The 27037-nt window shown below is 55.9% G+C and overlaps 2 protein-coding genes across 2 annotated transcripts; one reads left to right on the top strand and one right to left on the bottom strand.

Moving 5' to 3' along the window:
* The first annotated feature begins 326 nt into the window (after positions 1 to 326).
* On the top strand, positions 327 to 14129 carry TGME49_290640 (DNA mismatch repair protein MSH6-1, putative). The gene is made up of 14 exons (XM_018782115.1): positions 327 to 1363; positions 2120 to 2467; positions 2957 to 3018; positions 3890 to 6641; positions 7023 to 7153; positions 7283 to 7372; positions 8008 to 8051; positions 8326 to 8484; positions 8920 to 9001; positions 9619 to 9800; positions 10804 to 10928; positions 11414 to 11524; positions 12142 to 12347; positions 12892 to 14129. Exons 1-14 carry the CDS (start codon positions 1271 to 1273, stop codon positions 13160 to 13162), a joined length of 4656 nt encoding a protein of 1551 aa, XP_018636439.1. The 5' UTR covers positions 327 to 1270; the 3' UTR covers positions 13163 to 14129.
* A 272-nt stretch (positions 14130 to 14401) lies between these two features.
* Positions 14402 to 24867, bottom strand: AP2IX7 (AP2 domain transcription factor AP2IX-7). The gene is made up of 2 exons (XM_018782114.1): positions 19349 to 24867; positions 14402 to 18916 (listed from the first exon to the last, which is right to left on the bottom strand). Exons 1-2 carry the CDS (start codon positions 24117 to 24119, stop codon positions 15663 to 15665), a joined length of 8025 nt encoding a protein of 2674 aa, XP_018636438.1. The 5' UTR covers positions 24120 to 24867; the 3' UTR covers positions 14402 to 15662.
* Between the last annotated feature and the right edge of the window lie 2170 nt (positions 24868 to 27037).

Raw genomic sequence — 27037 nt, 5'->3', positions numbered from 1 at the left:
CCCCTTTCTCTCCCGTTTTCTCTTTTCTCCTCTCTTTCTTGTTCTGCTGTGTTCTCTCTGTCTCTCTTTTTCTCTTTCCAAGTGGACCTCGAGAGAAGGTGATGGAAGGTGTGAACGCTCTTTGAAAAAACGAAGCATTCGCGAAAAAGAGGCAGCCATTTCTTGAAGAGACATGCCGCTTGTCTCGCGGTTGTCTTTTCCGTCGGGGGGGGGGGTCGCGCGCGTCGAATTCGCCAGCCGTTGTCCAGTCTCGTCACCATCTTTCTGTGACGTTTCCTGCTTGAGTCTTGCGGTGTGCTTGTCCCCCTTTGAGTTTTTCCTTACATGTTCTCTGTTCTCATTCCTTCTCGTTTTTTCTCTCCTTTCCTCTCTGGTGTTTCTCTCCTCGACGGAGGCTCTGCACACCGCGCCGACCCCCTCTCGGAAGGAGGCCAAAGGAATCTCGCGCATGCAACTTGGATCCCCCTTCGAGCTCTGGTCTCCCTTCTCTCTCTCTCTCCTTTCTTCTCGTTCGCCTTTCTTCTCGTTCGCCTTTCTTCGCCTCTTCTCGCCACTGCTGCCTCCGCACTGTCGCTCTCGGACAAGTTTCTGTTCGCAGATTGCGCTCCGAGAGCGCTTCTGTCTCTCTGTCTCTGTGTGTATGTGTGTGTGCGTCTCTCTCTCTGTAGCGTTACAACTGGTTAAAGAGCGACGCGAGCAGAGGCGCTGAGAACGCGAGCGGATGTCTCTCTTCCTAGCGAGAGAAAGAGAGACACCAACGAGGAATCACAAGTAACGGCGAAGGAGAAATGGAGGGAAGCAGGGTGGACTGCACACTCGAACTCTGGTAACGCACCGACCTCTGTCGAAGACTGCTTTGGCCGCCCTTCCGGTTCCCCCCCCCCCCCCCCCGTTCTTCCGTTTTGCCCTCTCGTTCTTTTTTAACGAAAAACTGGAGGCCATTCTTCACTGTCCCTCGCCTTTGTCGAAGAAGGGTGTCGAGCGACTGTGTATCTTCGTCGACTCGTCTGCGACGGATCTTCGCACAAAGGCGCCGTCCGGTCCCCCTGACTCGCGCCTTCTTCCCTCCTGTTGAGCTCCTCTTCTCTTTCTCGTCGGCTTCTCTGCTCGCTTCGCCGGTCTTTTCCGCTCCTCAGCGTAGGTTCTGAGAACTGCCTGCCTTCGTGTGTGCTCCGTCGCGTTCTCTCTCTTCTCAAGCCTCAAGCAGCTCGCGTTTGTGCCCTCTCCGGCGTTTCTCCCAGCGCCGCTGTCCGACGTTCGGCTGGAAAAAATGTCGCCACAGCTGACAAAGGCTGCTCCGGCCTCCGCGCGGCCCGGCGGCGCTCGACGCTCCGGTGGGTCGATCTACGAGACCGCTGGGAAGGTAGGCAAGCGAAAACCTGCAGGAGAAAGGGCAGAGTTTTAAGGCGGGAGAGACGCAGGAAGGAACGAAACGAGCAAGACACAAACACAGTGGAAAACAGAACGCGAAGAACAGAGCAAAACCAGGATGGGCAGAAATCTTCAGCCACAAATGTGTGCATGGATGTGAGCATCTATACACGCATGCTGGCCTTCTCTCCCTCTATTTTGAGACAAAGAGAGAGAGAAACGGGAAGGCTGTTTCGCTGCTGCTGTGCCGCTGGTCCTCCGTATGTCTGCAAGACGTTGGGGTGTACGTACGCGCGCGCTTGATGGCGAGGTCTTTTTGGGGTGGGAACGGAAACGTCTATCGATCACTTTCGCCTCTCTCTCTTTGAATGTTTCCATCTGTTTCTATAAGCAGTTGTATTTATCGACGCATGCGTTTCTGTATATCTGTGCATAGGCCTTTCATTGTGTCTCTGTCGATATATCTGTCTCTGTTCACATGTCCATTTTGGAAGTTCAGCCTGCACACCCCCGCGAGAGTCTTTTTCGTCTGCTTTCGGGGATCTTCGTCTCCTTTCTGGAATCTCTTTGCTCGTCTCGGTCGTCATTCTTCTCGCTTTTTCTTTCCTTCTGTCAAGCAGCTCCTCTAGGAGAAGGATCTCTTCCCTGTTCCGCTTGCGCGTTCGTAGTTCCCTCGCTCGCGCCGCGGCTTTTTTTTCAACGAGAGGTAGCTGCGTACGTCTGCTCTCCTGTGACTTCTGTCTCGCAGAAACAAGCGTCGATTCTCTCTTTCTTCTCGCGACAGCCTCCCGCTAGCGCGTCTGCACCTGCGAGCGGCAAGGCTCCTGAGCGACGAGACGCCTCTTCAGAGAAGGCGACAGAAGAGACTTCGCAGGCGGCGAGTGCAGGCGCTGCTGCGGCAAAGAACGCGAAAGAGGAGATGCCGACAAGGAAAGTCAGACGATTCAGCGAAGGCGTTTTCTGCAAGCGACAAGACGACGAGGACGCACCAAGAGGAGCTGCTGGCTCCCCAGAAAAGAACAAAGACGCCGTCCAGAAAACAGAGATGCGCAACAGCACCACGGAACCGACGGAAGACGAGAAAAAGAGACAGCGCGTGAGTTGCAAGTATCTGTTTCTCTTGAAAAGAAAATCAAAGGGAGAAGTCTCACGTGGAACGCAGATCATGCTTCAAAACGCATGCAGAGACGCATGTGCTTGCTTCAACCAGTATACGCATATTCATCTACAATTGTCCAACTGCGAAGGAGATACTTTCTGTCGGGGCCTGTTTCTATGCAGATATATCTGTACATGTACAGAGTCGATACATAAAGAAGTGCACACATACACCAACAAATTATATATATATATATACATATATACACACATATATATACATATATATGTATGTATATGTCTATTAATTCTGTAGGTTTTAACTATTTATAAGTGTGTGGGGGAGGGTATTGTATGGTCTCCGAGTGCAAGTGGTTCGTTTCGTTTTCGTCCGTTTTGTGGAGCCAAGTGATGCGCGCCTTGGTTTTCTTCTACTGCACAGAAGTTCATTATTTCTTCGCATGCGACAAATTGTCTCTCTCTTCAGGCGTCTGTGGGAGACAGCACAGCGGCGCGGTCGAGCAGCGGGAACGAGGAAGATCCGGGCAGGTGAGTCTCTTCATGTTTCATCCTCCTTTGTAAAGACTTCAGTATCGTTTCCATTTGCCTCTTCGATTTGTTCAACATCGCGGTTCTACCTGAAAGTTTAATTTTGTTCGACTGGTTCTTCCTCTGGACCGAACGATCGCGGAGACCGGGCATGCGGTGTTTCTTCACCTTTTTTGGCGGCAGTCTGCGTTCAAATCATCCGCGAGGCATCGCTGCACCACTGGGAAGCGCAGAAAGTTGAATGCACAGAGACAGGAGAGTAACTCGATCCTGGCGGGATTCGCGTTTGTGCCTTCGTTGGTGTCACTGTGTCGACGAATCCTCCGTTGCATGCAGTCTGCTCGCGAAAACAATTGGGTCTGCTGTTCTGGGCGGCGTTAAGGGGACCGTGTTTTTGGAGCGGTCTTCGCCGCAGAAAGCGTGGAAATCGAGAAAGCAAATGTCGTAAACAGAGCGCCAATCATCGTGAACCTGCCGTTTCTGAGACGACGGAGGGAGGGGAGAGGGCGCGACAAAGAGCGAGGAGTTTTCGTTTCTTCTGTCCAAGCCACCAGGGGAGTTCCCAGATGTCAGCACCTGGACAAAACTTTCTTTCAACGAAATTCATCCTGTTCGTTATTGCGCTGTCGCGATATGCCCTGAAAGGTTTGTGCAGAACTGTGCCGTGGACGCGAGGCGTTCGACTGGAACGCTTTGCGGGGGGTGAGACGATTTGAACGCCTTCGTTCGTGCGAAGAACAGCTCCCCCAGAGAGGGACTTTCGAGGTTCTTGAGGACAGTCCTCGTTCGGGAGATCCAAACGCATTCACTCCAATTGCCTGAGGAATATAGGTTCTTCGAAAAAAGCTGCTCTGCGTTTCTCATGGTGCAGCGAAGACGTACGGAAGCTCAAGAGACTGCGGAGACGACTGGCCCTCAGCGACGATGAAGAAAAGATGGAGACGCCACCCTCGATTCGAAGAAGGCGACAGGCCGAGCAAACGAAGAAGATCGAGAAGGAAGCGGCCAGACGCGCGAAACCTGAAGAAGAAGAGGAAGAAGAGGAAGACGAGGAAGAGGAAGAAGAGTCTGAGCCGTCCGCGTTCAGTGACGAAAGCTACGAAGATGAAAGTGAAGAGGAGAGTGAAGACGACAGTGAAGACGAAGAAGAAGACGAAGAAGAAGAAGAGGAAGAGGAAGAAGAAGAGGAGGAAGAAGAGGAAGTGAGGGGGAAGAAGCGACCCGCACCGAAGAAAGAAAAGCGCGTTGAGGAAGGATCTCAGACGACGTGGACGACCGCGTCATCATCGGCGTCGTCTTCATCGCGAGCGAAACTGAAGGATCTCGTATACTCGGCTTCCTCCGAAAAGCCTGGAACGACTTCTTCTCTCACGCCGCCCCGAGTGACCTCTCCACCGTCTTCGTCTCCTCCCGCAGCACCCGAACCAACTTCCTCTTCGTCTTCTCTGTCGTCTTCTCTGTCCTCGTCTTCTGTCTCTTCGTCTTCTGTCTCTTCGTCTTCGCGACTACCGTGTTCGACAGGCAGGAAGGCAACGGACGCGGTGGACGAGGCCGAGTTGCGGCGTCGTTTGTTGGCGTCTCCGGCGGCTCAGAACTGCCATTATTTCCGGCACTACATCGAGGACTTCTACATGTACCACAGGCAATTTAGCTTTCCGCCGTGGGCGGATCCTGCGCGCATGAGGGACATCAGCGGGAGGCGCGCCATCGACTGCGGCGAGGACTACGACTTTTCTTCGCTGTGGATTCCATCGCCGGACTCTCAGCTGGCGCGCGCGCATGCGCGACCGCACATGACGCCGGGCATGGCGCAGTACTGGGAGATCAAGAAGGAGCACTTCGACAAGTTGATTCTCTTCAAGATTGGCAAGTTCTACGAACTCGTGTATGGCGACGCTTGCGCGGCGCACCGCATCCTCGACCTGAAGTGGATGGGGGGTGGCGGCGCAGACGCGAAGCCGCACTGCGGCTTCCCAGAGCAGAATCTGCACTTCCAGGCGAGACAGCTCGTACAGGCGGGATACAAAGTCGTCGTCGTCGAGCAGATGGAGACGCCGAAGGAGCTTGAGAAACGAAACAGCCAGGCCGCCGCCGGGGCGAAGGACAAGGCGGTCAGACGCGAGGTCTGCGAAGTCTACTCCGCAGGAACTGTGAGACATGCAGACATGCTTGGACAGGCGGCGCGGTACCTCCTCGTTCTCTACTTCGGAGAAGAAGACGAAGAGGTGGACGTCGACACCGAGGTCGCGACGGAGAAGCAGGTCGCTGCGGACAGACGCGGCGCCGACATCATGGCGGCCGATCGGCGTGAGACTGGAGAACGCGCCTCAACCGGGGCAGGGGATCGAGGAGACCCGGAGGTGCAGCAGAGCTTGGACGCGGCGGAGAAGGCGACTGTAGGAATGGACTCTTCGACTCGAGACGCGCGCGACACCAGCGAAAAGAGACGCGAACTAAAACCGGGATTCGCAGCGTGTCTCGTCGATGTCTCCACATGTCGAGTCTCGCTCGTGAGACTCTCAGACGATCCGACAGCCGCTTGGCCGTCACTCCGGCTTCTCCTCGCGCAAACGCTGCCTGTCGAAGTGGTGTACTCGCCGACGAACATCCCTGCGTCGGTCCTCAAACTGCTCAAGTTCCTCCCGTCCCCCCCTCAACTCTCCCCGCTCACTTCCTTCCCAGACCTTCTCGGCGCCCACACCGAAGTCGATCGCTACATCACCTCCCGACTCGACGCTCTGACCTCGAAGTCCAACGCCTCCTCTTCCTCCTCTTCCTCTTCTTCCTCTTCTGCCTCTTCTCCTGCTTCGCTGTCGTCGTCGCTGTCGTCCTCGTCTTCGTCTTCCCCAGCGCAGTCTTTGGAGTTGTGCCGGACGTTGTGTGACCGGTGGCCTTCTTTGCACTGTGCAGTGGGGGGGTTGTGTGTGTATCTTCGCGAGTGTCGCCTCGACGCCTCAGTTTTGCCGCTTTGTCAGTTCGAGAGCTTCCGGCCTCGCGACGCCTCCGTCCTCGTTCTGGACGCACATGCGCTCCGGCAGCTGGAGATTCTCCAGACGCAAGACGGCTGCGCGAAGCAGGCACTTCTGGGGTACCTCGACCGCACGGTCACGGCGTTTGGACACCGGCTGCTGCGGCGGTGGTTGGTCGCTCCGCTGCGGAACGTTGCCGAGTTGACGCGCCGCCTGGACGCCGTCGACTGGCTGTGCAACTCCCCCGAAAGTGTGGCGGACATCCGCAAAGCTCTGCAAGCCTGTCCCGACATCGAACGTCTCTCCGCCAAGATCTGCGCGCAGGGACTGCAGGGCGAGCGCCGCGCGGTCTACTTCGACCATTTCCATCAGAAACTTCTGGCCGACTTCTTCGCTCTCCTCGACGCCTTTCTCAGCGTCGAAAGCCTCGCCAAGCGACTCGCGCAAAGACTCGCAACCTCTCACGGACAGGAAGGCGCAGAAGAGCGAGAAGCCGCAGAAGAGCGAGAAGGCGAAGAAGGAAGAGGCGGTCGCCTGCTGGACCTCTGTGCCGATCGAGAACATGGCGGACTCTTCCCTCCTCTCGGGGAACTCGTTGCCAGTCTAAAAAGCAAAGTTGCCATCAACGCAGATGGACACAAAATCCCTGCAAAGGTAAGAGAAAAGCAACTCGAACGCCGCTGCGGTCCAACGGACGGTGCTGCCTGCTGTCTGGAAATCGGTCGTTCTGAAGACGCAAAACGCCTTTTCCATCATGTGTAGCACGGCTTTTTTTTGAAAACGTCAGAGACTCAGCGACGCAGCGAGATCTCTGAAGGAAACGTCGTCGTGAAATGCGGGGACCAGCAGCAGACAGACGCGATCTCCTGCAAATCTTGTTTCCCCACCTACATGTCTCCTCATTTCTCCCCGTTCTTCCCGCCACTCCGTCGCGCGCTTCGCCGTTCTTCTCTTCCTCGCGTCTGTGTCGGTCCCCAACTGCTGACGGACGCAAGTCGCTTTTCTCCTCCGCGTTTTCTCTTCGCGGATCCCCAGGGTGTGCTTGCAGCCTACGACGACACAGTTACGGAGATGCAGGAAGTGCAGCAGAAGCTGGAGAATCTGCTCGACGACTTGCGGAGTTCGTGGAAGATGAAATCCCTCCAATTCGTCCACTCGAAATTCAAGTGAGGCTTTTTTCTTGATTGCGGGAGGGAGTCGCCTGAGAGACAGGGAACTCGGACGCCGTCGTCGGGTGTGTACCACGCAGGCGTCGTCGTCAGGAACCATCGTCTCGTTTTGCGCCGCTTGTGCAGGTACGAGGTCGAATGTCCAGACACCGTCTCCAAGGAGCTTCTGCGAACTCACGAATGCGACATTACCTCGTCCCGAAAAGGATTTTTTCGGTGAGGACTTTGGAGCAGAGAGACGCGAATAAATGGCTTACATAGGCCTCTGTCCATGCACACCCGCGTATACGCCGCGGAGGACATGTCCACGGATGGGTCTTCTCTATGCAAACAGATTTACGTGAAGGCATGGAGACACAGGTCGACAAAGACGAGGCGGTGGAGACGCAGACATGCTTTTTAGAGACACAGAAGAGAGACAGAGAGAGAGAGAAATCGCGAGCACAGACAGCGTTCAGGCATTGACTGCAATGCAATGGATCTGTGCGGTTTCAGTTCGAGTTAAGGCGACGCAAACGTCGATGTAGAACAGTGCACCCGTGTACTATAAGGAAGGCAGTGGAGAGAATTCGGAAGACTCGGTGATCTGTCAAGTACGCTGAGGCTTTCCGCATGTGCATGTACACGGGGAGTTCCATCTTGACAGAAGACATTTCTGACTGTGTCTGTTGCTGCTTTCGAAAGCGTTTGGCATTTCGCGTCTTCGCGTCGCCAGACACGCAGTTCGTGAGAATCGTGAACATCCTTCGGGCAGCGCGTCTTTTGTCGCCTCCCGACTTTATTTCGAATGGCCGTCAATTCGTTTTGAGAAATGCAGAAAGGGCTGGACTGTTCCCCTTCTGTCCCTGCAGCTTCCGCACACCAGAGATCTGCGAGCTGGTGGCTGAACTTGAAGGTAAGCGTTTTGCCTCAGAGCGTTCTTTGAACTTTCTTCTTTCCTTTTGGCTCTCCCTCGCAACTGTTTGTGACGGTGGCGTACTCGCGTCGAAGAGCTGTCCCTTTCGTCCTTCTCTTTCCCTGTTTTTCCTGGCCGCCAACTCCTCCGTGGACGCGCGCGCGTTCGTCTCGGAGGCGTTTGTAGGTTGGTGAGGCGCTTGCGCTTTCTGCATGCATTTTCTGCATCCGTTTCTGCAGCTGGCCTTTCCTCTGTGTCGCTGTCGGCTTTTCAGATCTTGAGCAGAAGCAGAAAGATACGTTCTATCCGTTTTTCTCGATTCTCTTCAACGCCTTCTACAGCCATTTCACGCACACATTTGGGCGCGCCATTCAAGTGGCTGCAGAGCTCGATTGTCTGCAGTCTCTCGCCACTGTCGTCGCTACTCACCCAGGTAGAAATCGTCGGTTGCCGATTGTGAAAGGAACGGAAAGGTGAACACGGAAACGCCTCTCTGGCGGCGGCGCGATGCGGTGTCTGTACGCAGGAGACGAGCGTGGAGACGCGCAGCTTTGATTGCTAGAACCTCGCAACTCGTCCACTGTCGCGTTGTCAATCCGGAAAATCTTTGTTTCCTCGCTGTGCGTTTCTGTCTCGTTTCCTGTCCGGGCGGTGACCGAGACGCCTGCCCTCTCACGATTGCTCATGCATCGATCTGCAGAAGAAAGCGCGTTGAACGTTCGTTTGATTTCTCTCCACGCCTTCGACGAGGGGATCATCACCGGTGGTTCCGGTGGAGCTTCTGTGACGCAGGCGCAGGCGAGAGAAGGACCTTGGGAGAATGCGGAAATTCTTGGTGTTACGCTGCGTTTCTTTTTCATCTGGACAGGGCACAGTGGGCAAATGTGCAGACCGACGATCGTCGAAGCTCGCGAAGACGCACCTCCGATCCTCGCCTTGAAAAACTGCAGGTCCATCCGAAAAACATGGAAACGCGAAACACTAGTCTCTTCGTCTCTTCTGTCTCCTCTCGGCAGTCAGATGCGTCGCATGCATCGCCATGGCGTCAGAGACGGTGTACATGATTCACTGGCAGACGCGTTACCTACCGCATATTCACAAACATGTAGCGCGTAGTACCTGTTTGCGCGTCTTCGTGTGCATTTGGAGATGGAAGGCGTGGAGTGGTCTGCGAGGTGCTTGAGAGTCCTCAGTCTCCGTCGATAAGCCGAGGACCCACCGACTGGTTTCTGAGTGTGTTGTCTGGCCGCGCGAGGCTTCTCGGACGCGAGTGGTGCAGTGGACGCGTTCTCAAAGACAGCGAGGCCGTTTGTCTTTTCACTGAGTGAGCACCGCTGTGGTTCTTCGTTTTTCGTTCCAAAGAGACAAACAGTGGCGTTCTATCGGAAGAGTAAGCTGCACACCGTTTCCGCTTTCTCGACTACACTGGATACGTTTCAATGTCAAATCACCGCAGACCATCGGCGCGGAGTGAATATGCAGCTTCGTTCGCGGACCTGAAAAGCATTGCCACTCGGTCGAGAGACGAAAACGCATTTGTTTCTATTTCAAACGGTCGTACCTGCAGACACCCGGTGGCGGAGACGCTGATGGACAACTTTGTGCCAAACGACGTTTACCTGAACTGCGGCCCTCACGAGTCGAAGCGAACTCTCCTGATCACTGGTCCGAACATGGGGGGAAAGAGCACTCTGCTCCGACAGGCTGCTCTCTGCGTCGTCATGGCACAGGTTGGATGCTTCGTTCCCGGTACGCAGCGAACCTCTGGAGTTCTCGCGAACTCTATTCCATCGACGCTAGAGTTACCACTACTCAGAGGCCTCCTACGCTGTACGAGAAGCGTCGAAAGAGTGAACAGGAGAAGCGTCGAAAGAGTGAAAAGCGAAAGCCGACAGAGAGACGAACAAGCGGCGAGACTGCCCCATGTGCTGCCAGCAAAAAGCGCGTCTTTTAGAGGGAAGGAAAGGTTCGCTGGGAACGCGGAAGTCGAGAGCAAGGCAAGAACACAAAAGAACGGGGAGCTCAGGCGCCGGTGTTCCTAGGAAAAAGGATGCCACCGAAGGACGTACAAAGGAGAAACGGTACAAACACAGGAAAGAAAAGAAGAGGCGAGCGAGCCGGTGGTGGGGGCCTTTCGCCGAACAAATGACGGTCGCGGGTCGACAGCGACGTTGGGGGGTGTCGTTCGAGAAAAGCGAGCGACGCGATTCGAAGCGAAAGCGGATTTGCGCGAGAATGTCGCTCTGAGGCAAAGAGATGGTTTTAGATTGAAAAGCAAATATAAGAAGGGGAAGACGAGACGTGACGTCGTGGGGAAACTCTCTTGTCAGTCCTGGCCGCGCTGGCGTAAAGTTGGGGGTGTCGATGAGAAACGAGAGAAAACGTAAAAAAGTTGCGGACTTCGGATCTCTCAGTCAACGTGAAGAGTCTGACTACACCGACATATGTTCCTTCTGGTTCCCTTGGGTCTGACTGTGCGTTCTTGTCTCTCCTTGCATCTTTTCTCTTTCCTGCTCTCTCATCTCTGTGTCGTCTCTCCATATCTTTTCTTTTGACCTCGCTTTGCCGTTGGCGTTGCTTATCCCGTGGAGTTTCGTCTCTTTTTTTCGGAGCTCCTGTTTCTGTGCTCTCTCCGCTCCTCTTGCACCGGTGTGTCGGTTTCCTCCTATCCGTCTTTTTCTTCTCTGTGTTTTTCCTTTGTTTCCGTTTGTCCATTCTTTTGAATCGTTTCCCCCTTTTTTTATTTTTCCAGCCGACAGCTGCACACTCTCGCCGGTCGACCGGATCTTTACGCGCCTCGGCGCTGAAGACTCAATTCTTCAAGGCGCTAGCACCTTCTTGGTCGAGCTGAAGGATATCTCCGAACTCATGACCTACGTAGGAAACGAAGAGCGAAGGGCAGGGGAAAAGACGAACAAGGGGAGAGAGAAAGAAGGGGAGGAGGAAACGACGGACATGAACTCTCCCGGACTCGAGAGTGCCAGCTGTCACACATGAGAGAACGCACGGACTGACGGAACAGGAGTCGTGAGAAAAGAAAGATAAAAGCGGGGAAGAGAGGAAGGGATAGACAGATGGAGAAGACGCAGTGTGAGAGAAAGGTGGAGAGAGGCGGAGACAAACGCGACAGAGATCGGGGTAAGGGGAAGCGTCAGAGAAAGGTCAATGAAAAGAAAGAAAGTGAGGGGAGAAAGGGATCTACGGAGGCAATCGGAGAGGACAACAGAGAGCGAAAGACAGAAAGAGAGTGAAAGAAATCGAGATGAAGCGAAGAAAGCGACAGGCAGATAAAACACCAAAAACGAGAATGCAAAGGATCGTGTAAGCATGCCTGACGCGTTGGTTGTCGTCTGCGTTGACAGGGAACGCGTCACTCTCTCGCTGTGATCGACGAACTGGGTCGGGGGACTTCCACGTTTGACGGCACTGCGATTGCTCTTGCGTCTCTCGAACATATCACTGACAATTTACAAGTACGTCCGTGGAGTCGAAGGAGCGCACCTCGTCAAGTTTCACCTTTCCAAAGACCTCTGGTTCCGCTTTTTTCTTCATTCTGTCTGCGTTTCCCTCCCCTCTCCTGTCTCCTGGTCGGTGGCCTGTCCCCTGGCTTCCTCTTCCCCTTTCTCTCCTCTCTTCGTCCCCGCTGTTTTTTCCTCTGCTCAGCTCTTCTCCTTCGTCTGTGCTTCTTTACATCTGTCCGTTAGAGGTCTCTATTTCAAAGGTTAGGAGACGGTTGCAAAACGCAGTCACTTCGTCGGTTCGCATCCCGACGCCGGAAGATCGTATTCGCATGTGCGGTTCCTGAATCTGCTTCTCTCCTCAACGCCGCATGGTCCACGCGACTCGGGTGCTCTCTGTCTCCTTTTTGTCTGTCGCCTTTTTGTCTGTCACCTTTTTTTCTGTCACCTTTTTGTCTGTCGCCTTTTTGTCTGTCGCCTTTTTTTCTGTCTCCTTTTTTGTCGCCTTTTCTCTTTCTTTGGGAGAGACAGAGTCTGCGTCATTTGGGGGTCGAGAGCCGCTCGCTGTTCGTCGGAGTCGTGCCGACGCTCTCTTGGAAGACGGCGTTTTTTCTCCGCTTTTCTGCGTTCAGTGTCGGTGTCTGTTCGCGACGCACTATCACCTCCTCTGCTACGAAATGCAGGGCCATCCGCATGTGGTGAACGTCCACATGAAGGCAGCCATCAACGAAGAACAACAGTCTCTCGCGTTTCTGTATAAACTCACAAAGGGTGTGTGTCCAAAGTCGCACGGCATTCATGTCGCCAGACTTGCCGGCATCGATCCCCGCATTCTCGAGTGAGCAGAGAAGAAACGGTTGCCGCAGCGCAGGCAGAAAAAAAGGAGAGAAGAGACAGAGACACAAGGAAGGAAAGGACCGAGACAGAGAGACTCAAAAAAAACGAGCGGAGGCGCACCCAAGGACGCTCGAGAAAAGACAGCGTGGGGTGCAGCCGTCAAGCGAGACACGAAGACGAGGAACTCGAAGCGATGGCAAAAAGGTGTGGTTGGCTGCGTCGCTCTCTCTGCCGTTTGCTTGCTTTCCTGTCTGTTCATGTTTCCTCGGTGAACTCAAAGAGAGAGAGAGAGACCCGTCGATGGATCTGAACAGCCAAGTCGATGCAAACACACAGCTCGAGAGATCGCGGCAGAGCGACGTCTGTAGAGCGGTGCCCAGGAAAGTGAACTTTGCGTCTGGGGGCACAGACTACAGCAGGGTACATCGCGAGTCGCCAGAGCCTCGTACAGCTAACTCGCGAGACCTCAGCGAAGCAATTGTGACGCCTATCGCGTTTGCAGTTGAAAAGAAAGTCTCTCTCTCCTCGCTGCATGCATTTTGCAGGTGTGCAGAAGAGAAGTCGCTGCGACTCCAACAAGAAGTCGTCCGACAGCAGAGACACTGGCGGCTCCTGGGCGTTGCGAAGACACTTGAAGCGGCAGATCCTGCGACTCTTCAGAGTCTGTTCGCACGAAAAGAAAGCGTTCTTGAGGATCTCATACAAGAAGAGGAAGCCGAGGCAGGTGAAGAGGAAGCAAAAGCAGGTGAAGAGGAAGCAAAGGCAGGTGAAGAGGAAGCGGTGCCGAACGAGCGCGAAGTCGAGATGGAAGGCTGAAGACTTGATGAAGAGATCTCGCTGGACGCACTCTCGAGTTCTTGGCGATCGCTCCCACTGCAGTCCTTAAGGCACTGAATATACTTCCAGCTGTGTAAGAGACGAAAGACGAGGTGCAGGCGATGGATTCCTGTTACCTCTCTCGTATCGACCGCGAGAGAGAACAAAGTCCCCTCGTCTTCTGCCCGCTTCGTCGAGCGGCCAGTCTCTTGCTGCGGACCAAACCCAAGGTCCCAGGGAGAAGGAAGTCGAACAGACAGAGCGTGTAGTCCGTGCCAGCGATCGACGGCGATTCGACGAGTCGGCAGAGAAGCGACAGCCTTGCGGCTCGGAGAGCTGAAGAGAAATGTCGAGAACCAAGTGCTAGTCTGTGGAAAGAGGGGAAAAGAGAACGAGAAAAGAGTTTGTCTGTGTGCTGAAGCAGGCGCCCGGGGATGGCCGCGGTCGGTGCATGCAGACACAATTGCAAAACCGAATTCATGAATGCAGACACAACTGCAAAACGGAGGGAGAGGACGAGAGAGGTTCCTTGAGTTAGGAATGTCTCATTTGTGGTGTCTGTTCAGTGTGTGTGTGTGTGTGGGTTTCGCTTAAATGCGTGACGCTCCGCGTCGTGTCTCCTCGGTTTCTCTGTCGGATGTCTCGGTCGCGAAGGAGACGCGAGCGTGGGAAAAGCGCCTGAGGCGAGGTCCAGAAGAATGCATGCATTTGGGGTGTACATACACAAGGGTACCCTCGACCAGGGACTGAGTTGTGCTGTTTTGGCTTAACTGCTGTAGGTTGCAGAGGTTTGCACTTACCATTCGTCTGGTAAACGAACTGAAATCTGTTCTCGAAAACAACTGCATGCATTCGCTGTATTCTCCATGTCTCTCCGTTCCTCGTGAACCTCGGAAAGAAAAGACACTTCAATCTTGACAGTTATGAACAAACCTTTGCTTTACAAATACCGGTGCATACAAACCCCTTTAAGTGCGTTTGAATATATATATATATATAAACATGTATATATATATATATATATATATGGACATGTGCACATTCATATACATGGATACATATATGTGTCAAGATTTCTCCAGGACCTCTAAAGAGGAACATTCCAAACTTTGATCCTAATGGAGAGAACCTTTTCACCAGCTGTTATACACATAAAAAAACATATAAATATATATAAATATCTATATATATGGATACAAGCATATTGTTCTTCACTTTTACTTTTTTGTTTGTGTGTGACCTGGCAACGTTTCGAGTCTTTCACGTAGACAGACACTCAAGGCACTCCAGCTTTTGGTCCGCCACTTCCAGGCAGAGTCTCCCCCGTTTTCCCCGCCCAAAAAAGGCAGCCAGAATGAACGCTGGATGAAAATCGTCAAGATATAAGCAGAAACAGGCGCCGAGAACTGGACTCTCGTCTGCACTGCATGCAATTCGACTCAAAAACGACAGTGTCTCACCGCATCCACACACATGTTCTTGGATGTCCCAGGAACTTCTAGGTGGACGAAACGCGTATGGAGTTCTTGACTTCTCGAGACCCCTCAGGTTGACAGCTGGAAATAGTGTTTGTTTCTAAAAGTCGGAAACCGGCGTTCACATGGACAAGATGTTGAGTGGAGTCCTTTTGCTGCAGTTTGAACTGTCGCATTCACCTGCGTGCAGTTATATTCGATGAAGTCATAGAGTCGACCATCTTTACAGCTCCTATGCTGGCAGTGACTTATCCTATTGTATCAGGGGGACTGAAACGCGTCCCGAGCAAGGGCGCGTTCCAAATTCGAAGCGCATCCCTTGCCAAGGAGCCTCTAGGTACGTCTTTGCCTCGTGGTTAGGGCGTTGGGCTTCTGCGCTCTGCCTTGTCTGTCTCCTCTGTTTTCATTCGAAGGCGATTTCCTGTGTTTCGTCGTGTGTTCCACCAGAAGCGAGGGCATGCTTTTTGTGACGTGAGTAGCCCCAGAGAAAAAGAGAAGAAAGAGGAGGAGAGGGAAGAGATAATGGTGAGAAGAGAGAAGAGAGAGGCATGAACGCACGTGGATGGTCGCAGTGGTCCTGCGAGAAAACCTGGAGTTCAGTTTCTCGGTTCCAAGAGCCGGTGGCCACTGAGTAGTCTCGCGTCCTAACCTCGTTCTATTATCTGCGGCCGAGACACTCTTGATTAAACCAGTTCTTTTCGCTTCCGACAGATTTCCCAGAAAGCAGTAGATCCTGACAGGTAGTGACTCCGAAGAGCAGAAGTCACTTCTGAAGGAACTGCGTATGCGTGTCTCCTTCTCTCACAAACAATCTCAGGATTACGTCGCATTGTCGAGACGGTAGACATTTGACACTCACCAGGAACACAGACTCGCAAAGTCTGCAGCACAGTGCACCGTCTCGTGACCCGATGTCCGTCTCCGCAAAACACAAGAAGGCCCTGCACCCCATACCCCACACAGCACTCTCACGCTCACTCCTTCTCGCGCTCTCGCTCTGTGTTTCTCTTGCCTTCTCTTTTTCGTTAAAAGTCTTCGTCAACAACGAACTTGCGAGTGCGTCCCCCAGTTTCCTTCTCTTCTTCTCGTTCTCCCTTCCGGTCTGCGCTGGGCTGCGGTCCGAAGGAGCTGACCCACTGTCGCGCGCGCGTTCTGACGAGACGGAGGTCGTCTTGGGCGACAAGGCACTGGACCTCGCGGAAGCTGAGAATGAATTCTTCTTTTCGGTTGTTGAGAGACAGCGTGAGGTACCCTGCGCCGTCCGCCTCGGTCTCCCTGCTGCCCGCACAGAGAGCTGTTCCCTCGTCTTCCTTCTTCTCAGTGTCCCCCTCTGCCACTCCTCGCCGCGCGCCGCCTTTCTCCCGCCTCTCGCCGGCCTCGTCCCCGGGCAGAACTCCGCCGGAAAGCCGCCGCGAGGGCGACGTCCGCGAGGCGCCGACGCTCGGACCGGCTGCCTGCACTTGAGGAGCAGCAGGTTTCTCCCATGGAAACTTCAGCGCGTTTCTCGTCACGACTCCACGAATGTGTTGCTCGGCGCCCGCGGGGAGACCCAGGAGGGCCTTGACGCGCACACAAATCGCCGTGCCGATCGCCAGCTGCGACATCGCCGTCTGAATTCGAAGGAGCTCCTCGAGCACCGACGGAGACACTGAAGCACGCGGCGAGCCCCCTGGCGGGACGAGGGGAAGCGCCCAAGGCGGCGAGCCGGCCGGGAGAGCCGAAGAGGTCGCGCGCGGCTCCTGGCCTGCCGCAGGCTCGAGGGGACATGGAGACTCCTGTGGGCTCTGGGGCTCCGGCTTCTCGGCCTCCAGGACCGCGGCGGCTCCAGCGCCCGGCGAGAGAGAAGGACTCGGGGCAGGTCCCGAAGCCTGAGATGAGGCGGAATTGGGAGAAGAGTCTTTTCCTTGCTTTCGGCGACTCGGAGGCGACGCCGTCGGGGAAAGAAGTCCGTCGCCCTCTTTCCTCCCGTCCGCGCCGCCTCGCCCTTCGTCCTCGCGGCTCTGTCCTGCCCTCCACTTTTGAAGCATTCGGCCGTACTCTGCAGTCCGCACAGCGGCCTTGTACTTTGCCAGCAGGCCGGGAATCTCTTCCGGCTTCGGCGCGTCTTGTCGATTCTTCGCGTACTTCCAAGGGTCGACTTCAACCAAGTACGCAAGCATTTCGAGTTGCGACGTCCGCGCCAAGGAGAGGAGCCCCGCACCGCTCGGCGTCGAACCTTGAAGGTCCCCGCCTTTCGCGGTCAGAGTCCCAGAGCCACTGGGGGTCGCCGTGCGGCGGCCCTCGGGCGCTTGGCGCTTCGCACCGGTCTCCTTCTCACGGGGGGTCGCCGGGGGCGCCCCGACGAGGAGAGACAGATCCGGGTACTCCCGAATCAGCGCCAAACACCGCTTCTTGTCCTGCCTCAACTTCTGCTTGATTTCCAACTGAAGCTCATGCCGCCGGTGGCTGCACTTGCATCGCCACGCTGTCTCAATCCCCGGTGCCGCCGGACAACACACCGGCTTCGGCGGGCGCCCTGGAGACCCCCCGGGAGAAGCCATCGGCGACGGTGCCGGCGCCCCCAAAGACGCGCCTGAAGCCCCAGCTGGCACCCCAGGCGTCGAGACCGCCGAGGCCGATCCAGGCACCGCCAGGCCGTCGGAAGTTGTGCTGGCAGCCTCAGGACTCTCAGGGCCAACCGGGGAGGTTCCTCGGCTTTTGGCTCTTCCCGGTCCAGTCTGCGAGGCCGAGGCTGAAGGCGACGACGCGGGAGACGAAGGCGGAGTCAGCGTGGACGCCGCGGGCGCGAAGGAGGCGAGGTGAGAAAGGTCGAGAGGCGGGGGACTGTAGAAGAACGAGGAGGCCGCGCTACAGCGCTGGGCACTGCCTCGCGGTCTCTTGCCTCCTTCTTTCTCGGTGAAGCGCGTCAGACACATCGCGCCCGCCCGCAGAAGCTGACAGACTCGCGCAGGCGCGAAGGCAAGGAGAGCAGAAGGCGCCGCCGGGGAGAGCGGCAGCGGCCGGAAGAGAAGCTGCTCACCGCATGGGACTTGAAGGCGCCGGTCGACCATCTCGGCCACCACGAACAGCGGCTTCGACGCAGCTGTCGAGACACTTGGAGCCGGCACAGTCACGAAGAGAGCAGACCAATGCATTGGGTCCTTCTTCCCAGATACGCCAGAACAAGTCGAAGGCAAACTCGTCATTAAACCGGAGCCGTCGTCCACAGAAGGCCCTGAGGAAGCGGTCGCTCTGTCGTCTCGGCCTGGGGTACGTTGCATCTTTGCTTGGAGGTGGAGCATCTCTTCGACGACTTCGAGGTGTAGGAACACCCGAACTCCGACCGCGAGGAAGTTGACTTGCCTCAACGCCTTCGCCTCGGGATTGTAGGCGAGCACAAAGTTCTCTTCACGGTCGCCGTCACAAGGTGCAGGTGCAGCGAGAGTCGCTGCTTGAGGACTCGCCTCCGGACTCGCGTTTCTCTCCACACTTGTCTCCGAGTCACGGTCTCTCGGGTGCGTCGGTGGCGTCTCAAACGTCACATGCGGAGACACCTGCCGCCGCTGTGAAGGCCCATGCGAGGCGTCAGGGGCAAAGACGGGAGAGTCTGGCGCCGAGGAGACTCTGGGAAAAGGAGGCGAAGGCAGCGCAGTCGCGGGCAACGGCGTCGTGCTCGTCGCTCCGCCCTGGAGATGCGCCAAAGCAAAGAGCGAGGAAGGTGCCGAAGAAGGACTGGAAACCGCAAACGGCGGCGGTGCGGTCCCTCGGAGTCTCCGCCCCGTATGGCGTTCGTACAGCGCGTCGAGAGCGAGGAGGACGTTGTCGATGACCGCCGCCCTTCCGCCTTCTTCCAGTTGCCAGAGGGACATCAACAGGTCTCCAGAGGAGAGGTGAAGGAACTCCAGCGGCGGCGACGAAGGCGACGAGAAGAGAGGACGAAACGCGTCCACGTAGCTCCGTAGCGTGTGGTGTGACGACAGCCCCTCGCCGTACACCAGGCCAGCCGCACTGGATGCAGCTGCGAGTTCTTCGCGAGGAAACTCGACGGCGTTAGAGGGTCTGGGCGACAAACGGCGAAGGACGCGCGACGCATGCAGAGATGGCAAAATCAGGTCTGGCTTTATCTGCGACAAGTGCCATCCAAAGGCCCGGCGGTGGTCCTGCCGTCGCCACTGAGGACGCACGGTCCCCAGAGCGTACAGTGTGTCCATGCAAAGATCGCCGAGCTGCGCCGCAGTGCATGGGAAGACTGGAGCCGGAGACGACGTCGCTGGAACAGGAATTCCTCCGACGCGTCTTCCTGAAACAGACACAACATCCGAGAAAACTGCTGACGCGTCCTACACAGAAAGGCCCATCCACCTTCGTGAAAATGCTCACAAGACACGCAAATGCTAATATGCAGGCCTCTGTTCATATCTATCTATATATATATATATATATACATATATATATAAACTATATACGGGGAAACACGATACAGAGAATTATACAAACAAATATATATATATATATACGTATCAAAATAAGGTATAACTGTGTCTTTCTTTCCCTCGGTGGCATGCGCATAGCAGGGCGCATGAAGGGGGCTTGGTTGTCAATCGCAGTTCTGTTTTCCTTGAAAGAGAAAGTGCTTCCCTCTTTTCCGAGTCTTTCTCCTCTCGCGTTCCGTTCTTCTTGGAGGTCTCCTTGCAGCCAATCGAATCTTTACAGATTTTGCCAGCACCCCTACCTTCGAGCGTTTCTGTGGCGAGAGGCTCTTCGTCAGCCGCGCCAGCTGTCTGTACGGCAGAGCTCGACCCGGCGACACTCTCCGCGAAACGCACGCTCTTTGTGAGTTTCTGGGGCGAGGCGTCATTTTCATTGTTGGTCGAGAGCTTGTGTGGGGACTGCTGAACGCCAGGCGCTTCTTCACTGCTCTGCTTTGGTGTCTCGTCTTCGGCCTCCCTTCTCCGTTCATTTTCCTTTTCTACTTTGCTCTCGAGTTCCTCCATTTTCTGGACGTTTTCAACGACTTTCTCCGCTGTCTCCTGTGTGACCGTCGCATCGGATTCGGTCCCAGCATCCTCTATCCCCGTATTGCCTTCTGTCTCCTCAGAAAAAGTTCCTTCTCCTTCCCCCCTGTGTACGAGGAGGGATTCAAGGAGCTTGCCTTCTCGGGCGGCGGCTCGCCGCTGGACTCTGAGGGCGCGCAAGACCTGCGCCGCCTTGAGTTCTTCATTTGGGGGGATTACCCAGGTCGGAAAACCTTCTGCTTTTCTTCCTTTGGGATCGGCCTGCCTCACTCCTTCTGTCGAAGGCTTTTCTTCATCTCTTGCGCCTCCTCTGTCTCGCCGGTGGACTCTCACTGGCTCAGCCATCTCTTTCTTCTCCGAAGCAGTCTCGCCTCCGATTCCAGCCCCGCAGTCTCTCCGCTCTTTCTGGCTTTCGCGCTTTGTGCCCCTCGTCGCCAGAGGCAACCGGGCAGCAGAGGCCACCAAGGTGTCTCTGAGGGGAGACAGCAGCATGGCCGGGAGGCGCCGAAGCGACGAGACGTCTCGCTGCATGCGGCGTCGAACGTCGCTTCTTTCTTGTCGAGAGCGACGGCGCAGCAGTCGCGAGAAGAGCTCCTCTTGGTTCTGGAGCAACGCCTCCTGTTGACGGTAGAGCTGTTGCTGTCGCTGAATTTGCCGGGTCAGCTGCTTCTGCTGTCCCTTCCGAGATGCAGATCCAGCGGAGGCAGAGACTCCTGCGAAAGGTCCTGCAAGCTCGCCCGTCTCCCGCTCCTCCGACTCCGCGCCACGGCGCCCCGCGTCTCGAGCCGGAGACGCAGGCCCTCCGTCGCCCTCCGGTCTCCACGTCTCGACAGACCCAGGGGACTGCTGCACAGACGAAAAAGACGAGAAAGCAGAAGGTCCAGCGTGCTCGGCTCTTTGCCCTGCTTTGTCGAGCGAAGGCAGAGAAGCTGTCGACGGCCAGCATACAGAAGAGGGGGCTGTCGCATGTTGGAAAGCTGGGAGGCCCGCGCATCGAGCTTCTGTTGAATCTCCAGGTCCATCGTGGCTTCGAAATCCCTCGGATCCTGGACATGAATGAGGGTGGAAAGACCCCGGCCTCGGCGTCTTCTTCACCGCTGCGTTGCTCTCTCCAGGACTGAACTTCTCATCCGGCTCCCGCTTCCTCCGCCGCCGAACACTCAAGGAGGCCGACCCAAGCAGTCCCTCGCCCTTCTTCCCACCGTCTTGGACGGCGATTTGAGGAGACACCTCGGCTGCCCCGCCAAGGCCCTCCAAACCGTCCCGGGGTGGAGCATCCACGTCGGCTGGGGCAACAAACCCTGTGTGAGGCGAAGAGACCTGTACCGGGGCACCTGGCCCGGGAGGCAAGGCCGCAGAGCATCCCGAGTGCGAAGCACCAGGCGGTGGGGCAAACGGGACCCCCACGAGAGCATTGTTCAGCAGCTGAGGCACCAATCCACGCTGAGCGCCAAGGGCATCTCCAGAGCGAAGAGGAGAAGGAACGCTGTCGTAGAGGCGAAACGGCGTCTGGACCTGCGAGCTGCGGACGACGCCAGTTCCCTCGAGCAGGAACGAAGCCGGAGCTCCTTCCTGGTCTCTGGGAGGCGTTCCAGGGTGGCCGAGAGAAGAAAGGTCGCCGGCGCCCCCCATGTGCAAGGACCTGAGCCCGGTGTCTGTACACCCGGATTCCCCGGACGTGTCGCGTTTGCATTTCGCGGAGTTGGTGGATTCGGTCTTGCCCCTGTCGCCGGGCGTCGAGCGACCCAGAGAATTGCTCTTTGAAAAGCTCGCAGGAAGTCCGGAGGCACTGTTCCACCGCTTCGCGTATAGGGCCTGAAGGCGACAGTCCTCCGCCATCTTCCTCGCCGCGTCGAAGCCATGCTTTCCGACAGCGAAGGTCTTCTTGAACGGCTTCCCGTTCTCGCTCCACCGCGCTATCCACTTCTCCCCGCCCTTGTCGTACACGACCCCAGAGACCGACGACAGAAACCGGGTCGCCTGCCCCAGCTGCTTCCCGGCGCGCCCCGCCGCTCCTCCTTTTCCTGTGGGGTGTGTGGGGGCCGGAGGCGCGGACCCACATGAGACTCCTGGAGATCCCGCGCCCCCCTCGCTCCGGTCCCGGGGAGCTGTCGGCCGCCACGGACATGGATTCTGAAAGCCCACTGCCAGAGGCGGAGGCGCCGAAGAAGAGACGCCAGAGGAGGAAACAGAAGACGAGACAGAAGAAGAAGGAACAGAAGTTGGAGACCAGACAGGCTGCGCAAAGGAGGAAGGGTGCATAGGAGGCGGGGGAGACACCCCAGAGACAGCTCCACGAATGGGGGGATATTGAAAAGTAGACCCTGCGGGCTGCGATGCGTCGAATCCCGGAAAAACCGGTTGTTGCCCTACAAAGGCAAACGCCATCTGTGCGGGATGTGGAGTTGGCCGGGGGCCACTAGGCCCGCGTGGACTCGGGAAGAGGCCCCCGAGCGCCCCTGGGGGGCCTCCTGGGTTCGCGACTGACATGCAGTCGCTGCCCGAAACCGGCGAACGCACAAAGGCATCATGACACGTCGACGCTGGAATCGCAGAAGAAGCGAGCTCTGAAGAGCCGTTGGTGGGGGCAGATATGCCACTGGGTGCGTGAGGGTTCAAAGGCTGAGGAGAACACCCGTCTTGGACATACGCCCCCTCCAGAGCTGCCTTGTGAGACGTTCCCTCCGCCGCCTCGTCTCCAGCGACGGAGACACCCCCGAGCCTCCCCCTCGCCACGTCTCCGCGTCGCTCGCACACACCATCCTGTCCGGGCCTGGCACCCCCGGCCAGGGTCTCTCTGTCTCCTCTGGCTCCTCGACCTAGCTGGCTCGTGACGCCGGGGACGCCTGGAGGCAAGGCCTCTGGGTGGGCGCCCGTACGGCTTCGAGAGTGTGCATGCAAAGCTGCGGGCTCTGACTGCGCAGAAGCTCCCACAGGGGTCGTGAGGGGAGTGGCGAAGGAAGCGACCGTGGCGGGAGAGGCGCATGCAGAGGCTTGATAAACGATTCCTGGAGGAGCGCCTGGAGCCGATGCAGCCGAGACAGAGAACGAGCGCGCTTCTTCCTGCCTAGGGCCCGCCGGCGGCGGCTGCATCGAAGACGGACAGCACCTCGAGAGCGAAGACGCGTCCTTCTCATTCGGATAGAGAAGTGTATGTACACGTTCCTGCGAAGGCAGGCGAGAGACCCCCGGCGAGGCGGCCGCACCGTCCTTCTCTCCGATTGGTGGCCGGCCAGAGTTCACGTGAGGCGGGGGCAAGCTCTCAAGTTCATGTGCACCAGGGAACTCCTCGACAGGGGGGTCGCGGCTGGCCGGCGGTGCCTCAGTAGCTAATTCTGCGGTTACCGTCGCTGGCAAGGTATCCGGTTTCTCTGGGAACGGCGAATCGCCTCCGACAAACGCTCGCGCGCCTCCGGTGCCACGCACATGTTCGTGGTCTGGTGAAACCGATTTCTGAGGCAGAAAAGCGTCTAGTCGTGACCTGCATGCAGTTCGTGGGAGCGACGAATTCGAAGGCGAGACGCGAGTCTCTCGGAAACCGCATGTCCGCGCCGAACCATCTGCAGGTTTTTGTGGAGTTGAAAAATGTTCTCTCCCATGCTCCACGTTCGTCCCTGAGGACTGGACATCGGTCAGAAGTCCAGCCGTCTGCGCACACCCGGCGGGAGTTGATCCGGAGTTCGCTTTCGTAGCTTGGTCGGACTGTCGCCCAGTGCCCCCGACCTGGTCCTCGCTCGAGTCTTGTCTTTCCCCGCCGCCAGTGTTGAGACGAGAGACGGTTTTTCCAAAAGCAGCCGAGTTTCTCCCTTCTTCTCCGGGAGGCGAAAGCACCGGCTGCGGCGGAGAGGAAGACAGGTGTTGTGGCACGAAGGGTGTCAGTTGGGGATTCGCAAGAAACGAATGCCCGTAGGGGCCAGCGCTGCTGCCGAGGTGTGGAGAATCGAATTTCCCGGGTCTTCCGTCCTCGCCATTGCGACAGAGGTCTGTCTCGCGGAGGCGGGGCTGCAGCGGCAGTGTCTGGTGCGGGCGAACATACAGCTGAGCGTCGAGGCCGCGCATTTTGTCGTCCAGCGCATGCACACTCTTGTGCAGTCTAGGGAAGTTCGCCGAGGCCTCTGAGGAAGGCCGCAAGAGTGCGGAAGTCGGAGAACCGAAGGGCAGAGAAGAACCCCTCGAGCCGGAGACAGAGGAGCTGTCTGTGCCATCTGCGGAAAGGTCGCGTGAAGGGGAAACGACGGGAGTCCAATCGGACGAGCACGCAGAGTCGACTGGTCCCCCAAAGAGAGCGGAATCGCAGGAGAAGCGGCCAGAACTTGCGGGGAGCATACTGCCTGCACACGGAAGCGAGAGTTTGTTGTCCTGGGAGTGGCAGCGACTGGCAGCAGGCAGACTGCCAGAGTCAGTTAGCGATCCGCGGTGTACAGACACCCGAGCTTCACCGTGGCCTGGCTTAAAGAGGTGCCCGCTGCTTTCACCGGAGCCGTCCATTCTGTCGAGTTCCGCTCAACCAGAGAATGCGATGTGCTCACGTGTTTCCGGAAAAAGAGGCAACGCTGCCTTTTTGCTCATGACAACGGGCAAAACACAAGTTGATACCGCCGTGAATCACGTCATACAAATATCTGCAGTGTGCAGCGTTACTCGAAATGTCGACTGCCACGGAAAGCGCTTCCCATCACGCGCAGAGCCTGGAGAGGAGATCCCGTCAAATATACTAACGAGAAGAGAAGCGTGTTACAAAGGAAAGGGGCGTTTCGCCGGGTAGTTAGCCTCTAACAAACATAACAACATATCCGAGCATCACCACTGGTGCACAGAGGCCGAGGTATTAGTGAAGCGCAGAGTGCCAGTACATGGACGTGCACTTCAGGCAGCACGACCGGCTTCGGGGAAAAAGTGTTTTTGTGTTGTCTTGGCCGACACCATGGGCAAGAACACACACGGGAAGCACGCCATTTCTGGTCACTCGGAAGGGGCGAAAGCCCCCGAGTGTGACAAGGGTACATACAGAAGTCGAGCGAGAGCGGCCACAAGCTGCGACGGCTCAGAAATGCGCCAGGAAGCTCTGGCTAGAAAAAGACGCAAGTAGGGAGATGCAAGAAGCAAGAGACGGGCCAGTAATTCACCTATACAAGAGAAAGACAGCGACACCGAAGGGCAGAAGACGCAGTTTCCTCAGCCACAATGTGAGTCTTGGAGGTGCATGCCCTCGCAGACACCCAGGAAAGTGTCCCGGTTAGAGAAAAGCGACTGAAAAGAAGACGAGGGCATCTAGGATATACCAGTCTGAGACGACTTTTCTCGACTTGCCTCGTGAAAAACAGCGTGTCTCGCGGACTAGAGACCTGGAAATCGAGCTATTCAGAACGGTCGATGTTCCGCGCACTGTCTACACCCGCGCAAAGAACCCTGCGTGCATGCAGTCGTACCGAAAAAAAGCCACGAATCGGATTCGGGCTGAGGCGCCTTTGGGGTGGCAACAGAACCTGTGAAGATCCCCTCAGAAAAAAGGGCTTTCCAGAAACTGTAGTTGGTCTGTTGCAATCCAGGTTTAAGTCCGGACACGGGAGCGAGAGACAGCGAAAAAAGCAGCGAAACCTGTAGAGCATACGCAAGACACCTGTATAGCCTGTACAGCGGCGCAAGGGCTGCCTGCTGAAAGTGATTTCGTGTTCACTACGGATACACTTTGTGTGCAGCGTTGGCAAACGAGTAGAGGTGGCTTGAGGGAAAAGGGTGCGATTCAAAAGTGCCACTGCGCGCAGAAAACTCGGAAGTCTTTGATCAAGCCTCGGAGGACCCAAACATCGTTTCTGAGTCGCGGAGTAGCCAAGCCACCAGAGCTCGTTCGGACAGCTTCGCGACATGCATGAGAAGAACACAGAAAGCCAACGGGACGCCGATTAATTGTCGTTGTGGTACGCGGACAAGTAGATCCATAGGCGTACCTCTCTCTCTCCTGCATACACGAATCGCAAATAAAGCAGAAAAGTGGGACGCGAGTGGAACACCGCTGTTTCGATTTAACCCCAAGTAGCAAATCGATGGGGCTTTGGCACACTGTGTCGGAGCCCATTCCGGATTTTGACGTTTCCAAAGAAGGCCTCTGTTGCAGTCGGAAAAACAAGGGTAGAAATACTCGGTGTGACTCACCAGGTCACTCCCTGGGAACCTTGACCAGTTTCAACAATGGCTTTGACATACAACCACCGGACCCACCTGGGTGAAACCGGTGAAACTCTACATGGATATGAGATATGTAGATTGGCGTGCTTAGAGATGTATAGACAAGACCTAGCTTTGATGAAGTCACATTTTCACGTTTGTGACAGCTCCTCTGCATCCCTGTGTGCAGGTGGATCTAGTCTACACCCGTTAGCGCAGTCGTGCCGAAAGCGACAGTCCGGTTTAGTCTTGTTCACACGAAGTTCATGGGAAAAAACGAGAGATGTCATTTTCCCAGAAGATATCAAGAAACCTGTCTGTCGTTTTTCTTACAGACACCAGTGAGGGAACCTACCAGACACAGAGATTGGACCATGTGTCTATTAACCCTTGATTTGAAAGGCATTTCACGCGTGCCGGTGGCGCATCTATAGAAACATTAACGCCACTCAAGAAATTCCCTGTTCCTCAAACAGGCACGAAAGAGGATCTAGTCACTTGCTACACCGTGGAACCCTTTCTAGTTTCTTTCGTTGTTTGCACACAATGCCGATGTTGAACGTTTTGCTTCAGTGGTGCGTCTGTATACGTCCTGGTTTTCCTTCAAACGCAACACGTCTGCAGACGGTTTCAAGTCTGCTTCCTTGAGGGATTTCTCGATGTTCAATGAGTCTGACAGTGTGCATTTTCCCTCCAGTTTCTTTGTTCTTTTCTGAGAGGCGGACAAGGCGCCTCCATCGCATTGTTCCAACCGCTTTAGTGGCAGAACAACAAACAGAGTACTTTTGTTTTGGCGCTTCCCACTCAAAAGGGAAGCAATTTCAATCCCATACATATTTAAATGCAAGCCGTAGAGATCGCTGACGACAGTTATGTTTCAATGTGCGGTCCCGGGTAGAAACCCAGCGTTACTCATGACACCTATTACTAGACTACCGATACCTATCTAGGGGAATAATCCCGTTTTATAATGTGTAACGGGGAGTTTCAGCAATGAGAAGCTACACGGACACCCAGCCCCAAGTGCAGAGTAGCTCAACATGAAATACTGGTGCAGCAATAACGGGGAACTAGGTTGCTACAGTGGGGTTCCTAAATGTGTTGGACTTCAATGCCCGACATCCACCATTTTCCACGTCGTTTATGTTCTAGGCGTCATGTGTAGATAGATGCGAGGCGTTGGACTAGTGGTTTATCTTGAAAATCCGCTCTTGACAGGCTCGCAGCTGCACACGCGCGCC

Source organism: Toxoplasma gondii, chromosome IX (genome assembly GCF_000006565.2).
Source record: "Toxoplasma gondii ME49 chromosome IX, whole genome shotgun sequence".
NCBI classification, from domain to species: domain Eukaryota; phylum Apicomplexa; class Conoidasida; order Eucoccidiorida; family Sarcocystidae; genus Toxoplasma; species Toxoplasma gondii.
The sequence above is the reverse complement of the archived record's forward strand: the minus strand, read 5'-3'. Positions and strand labels throughout refer to the sequence as shown.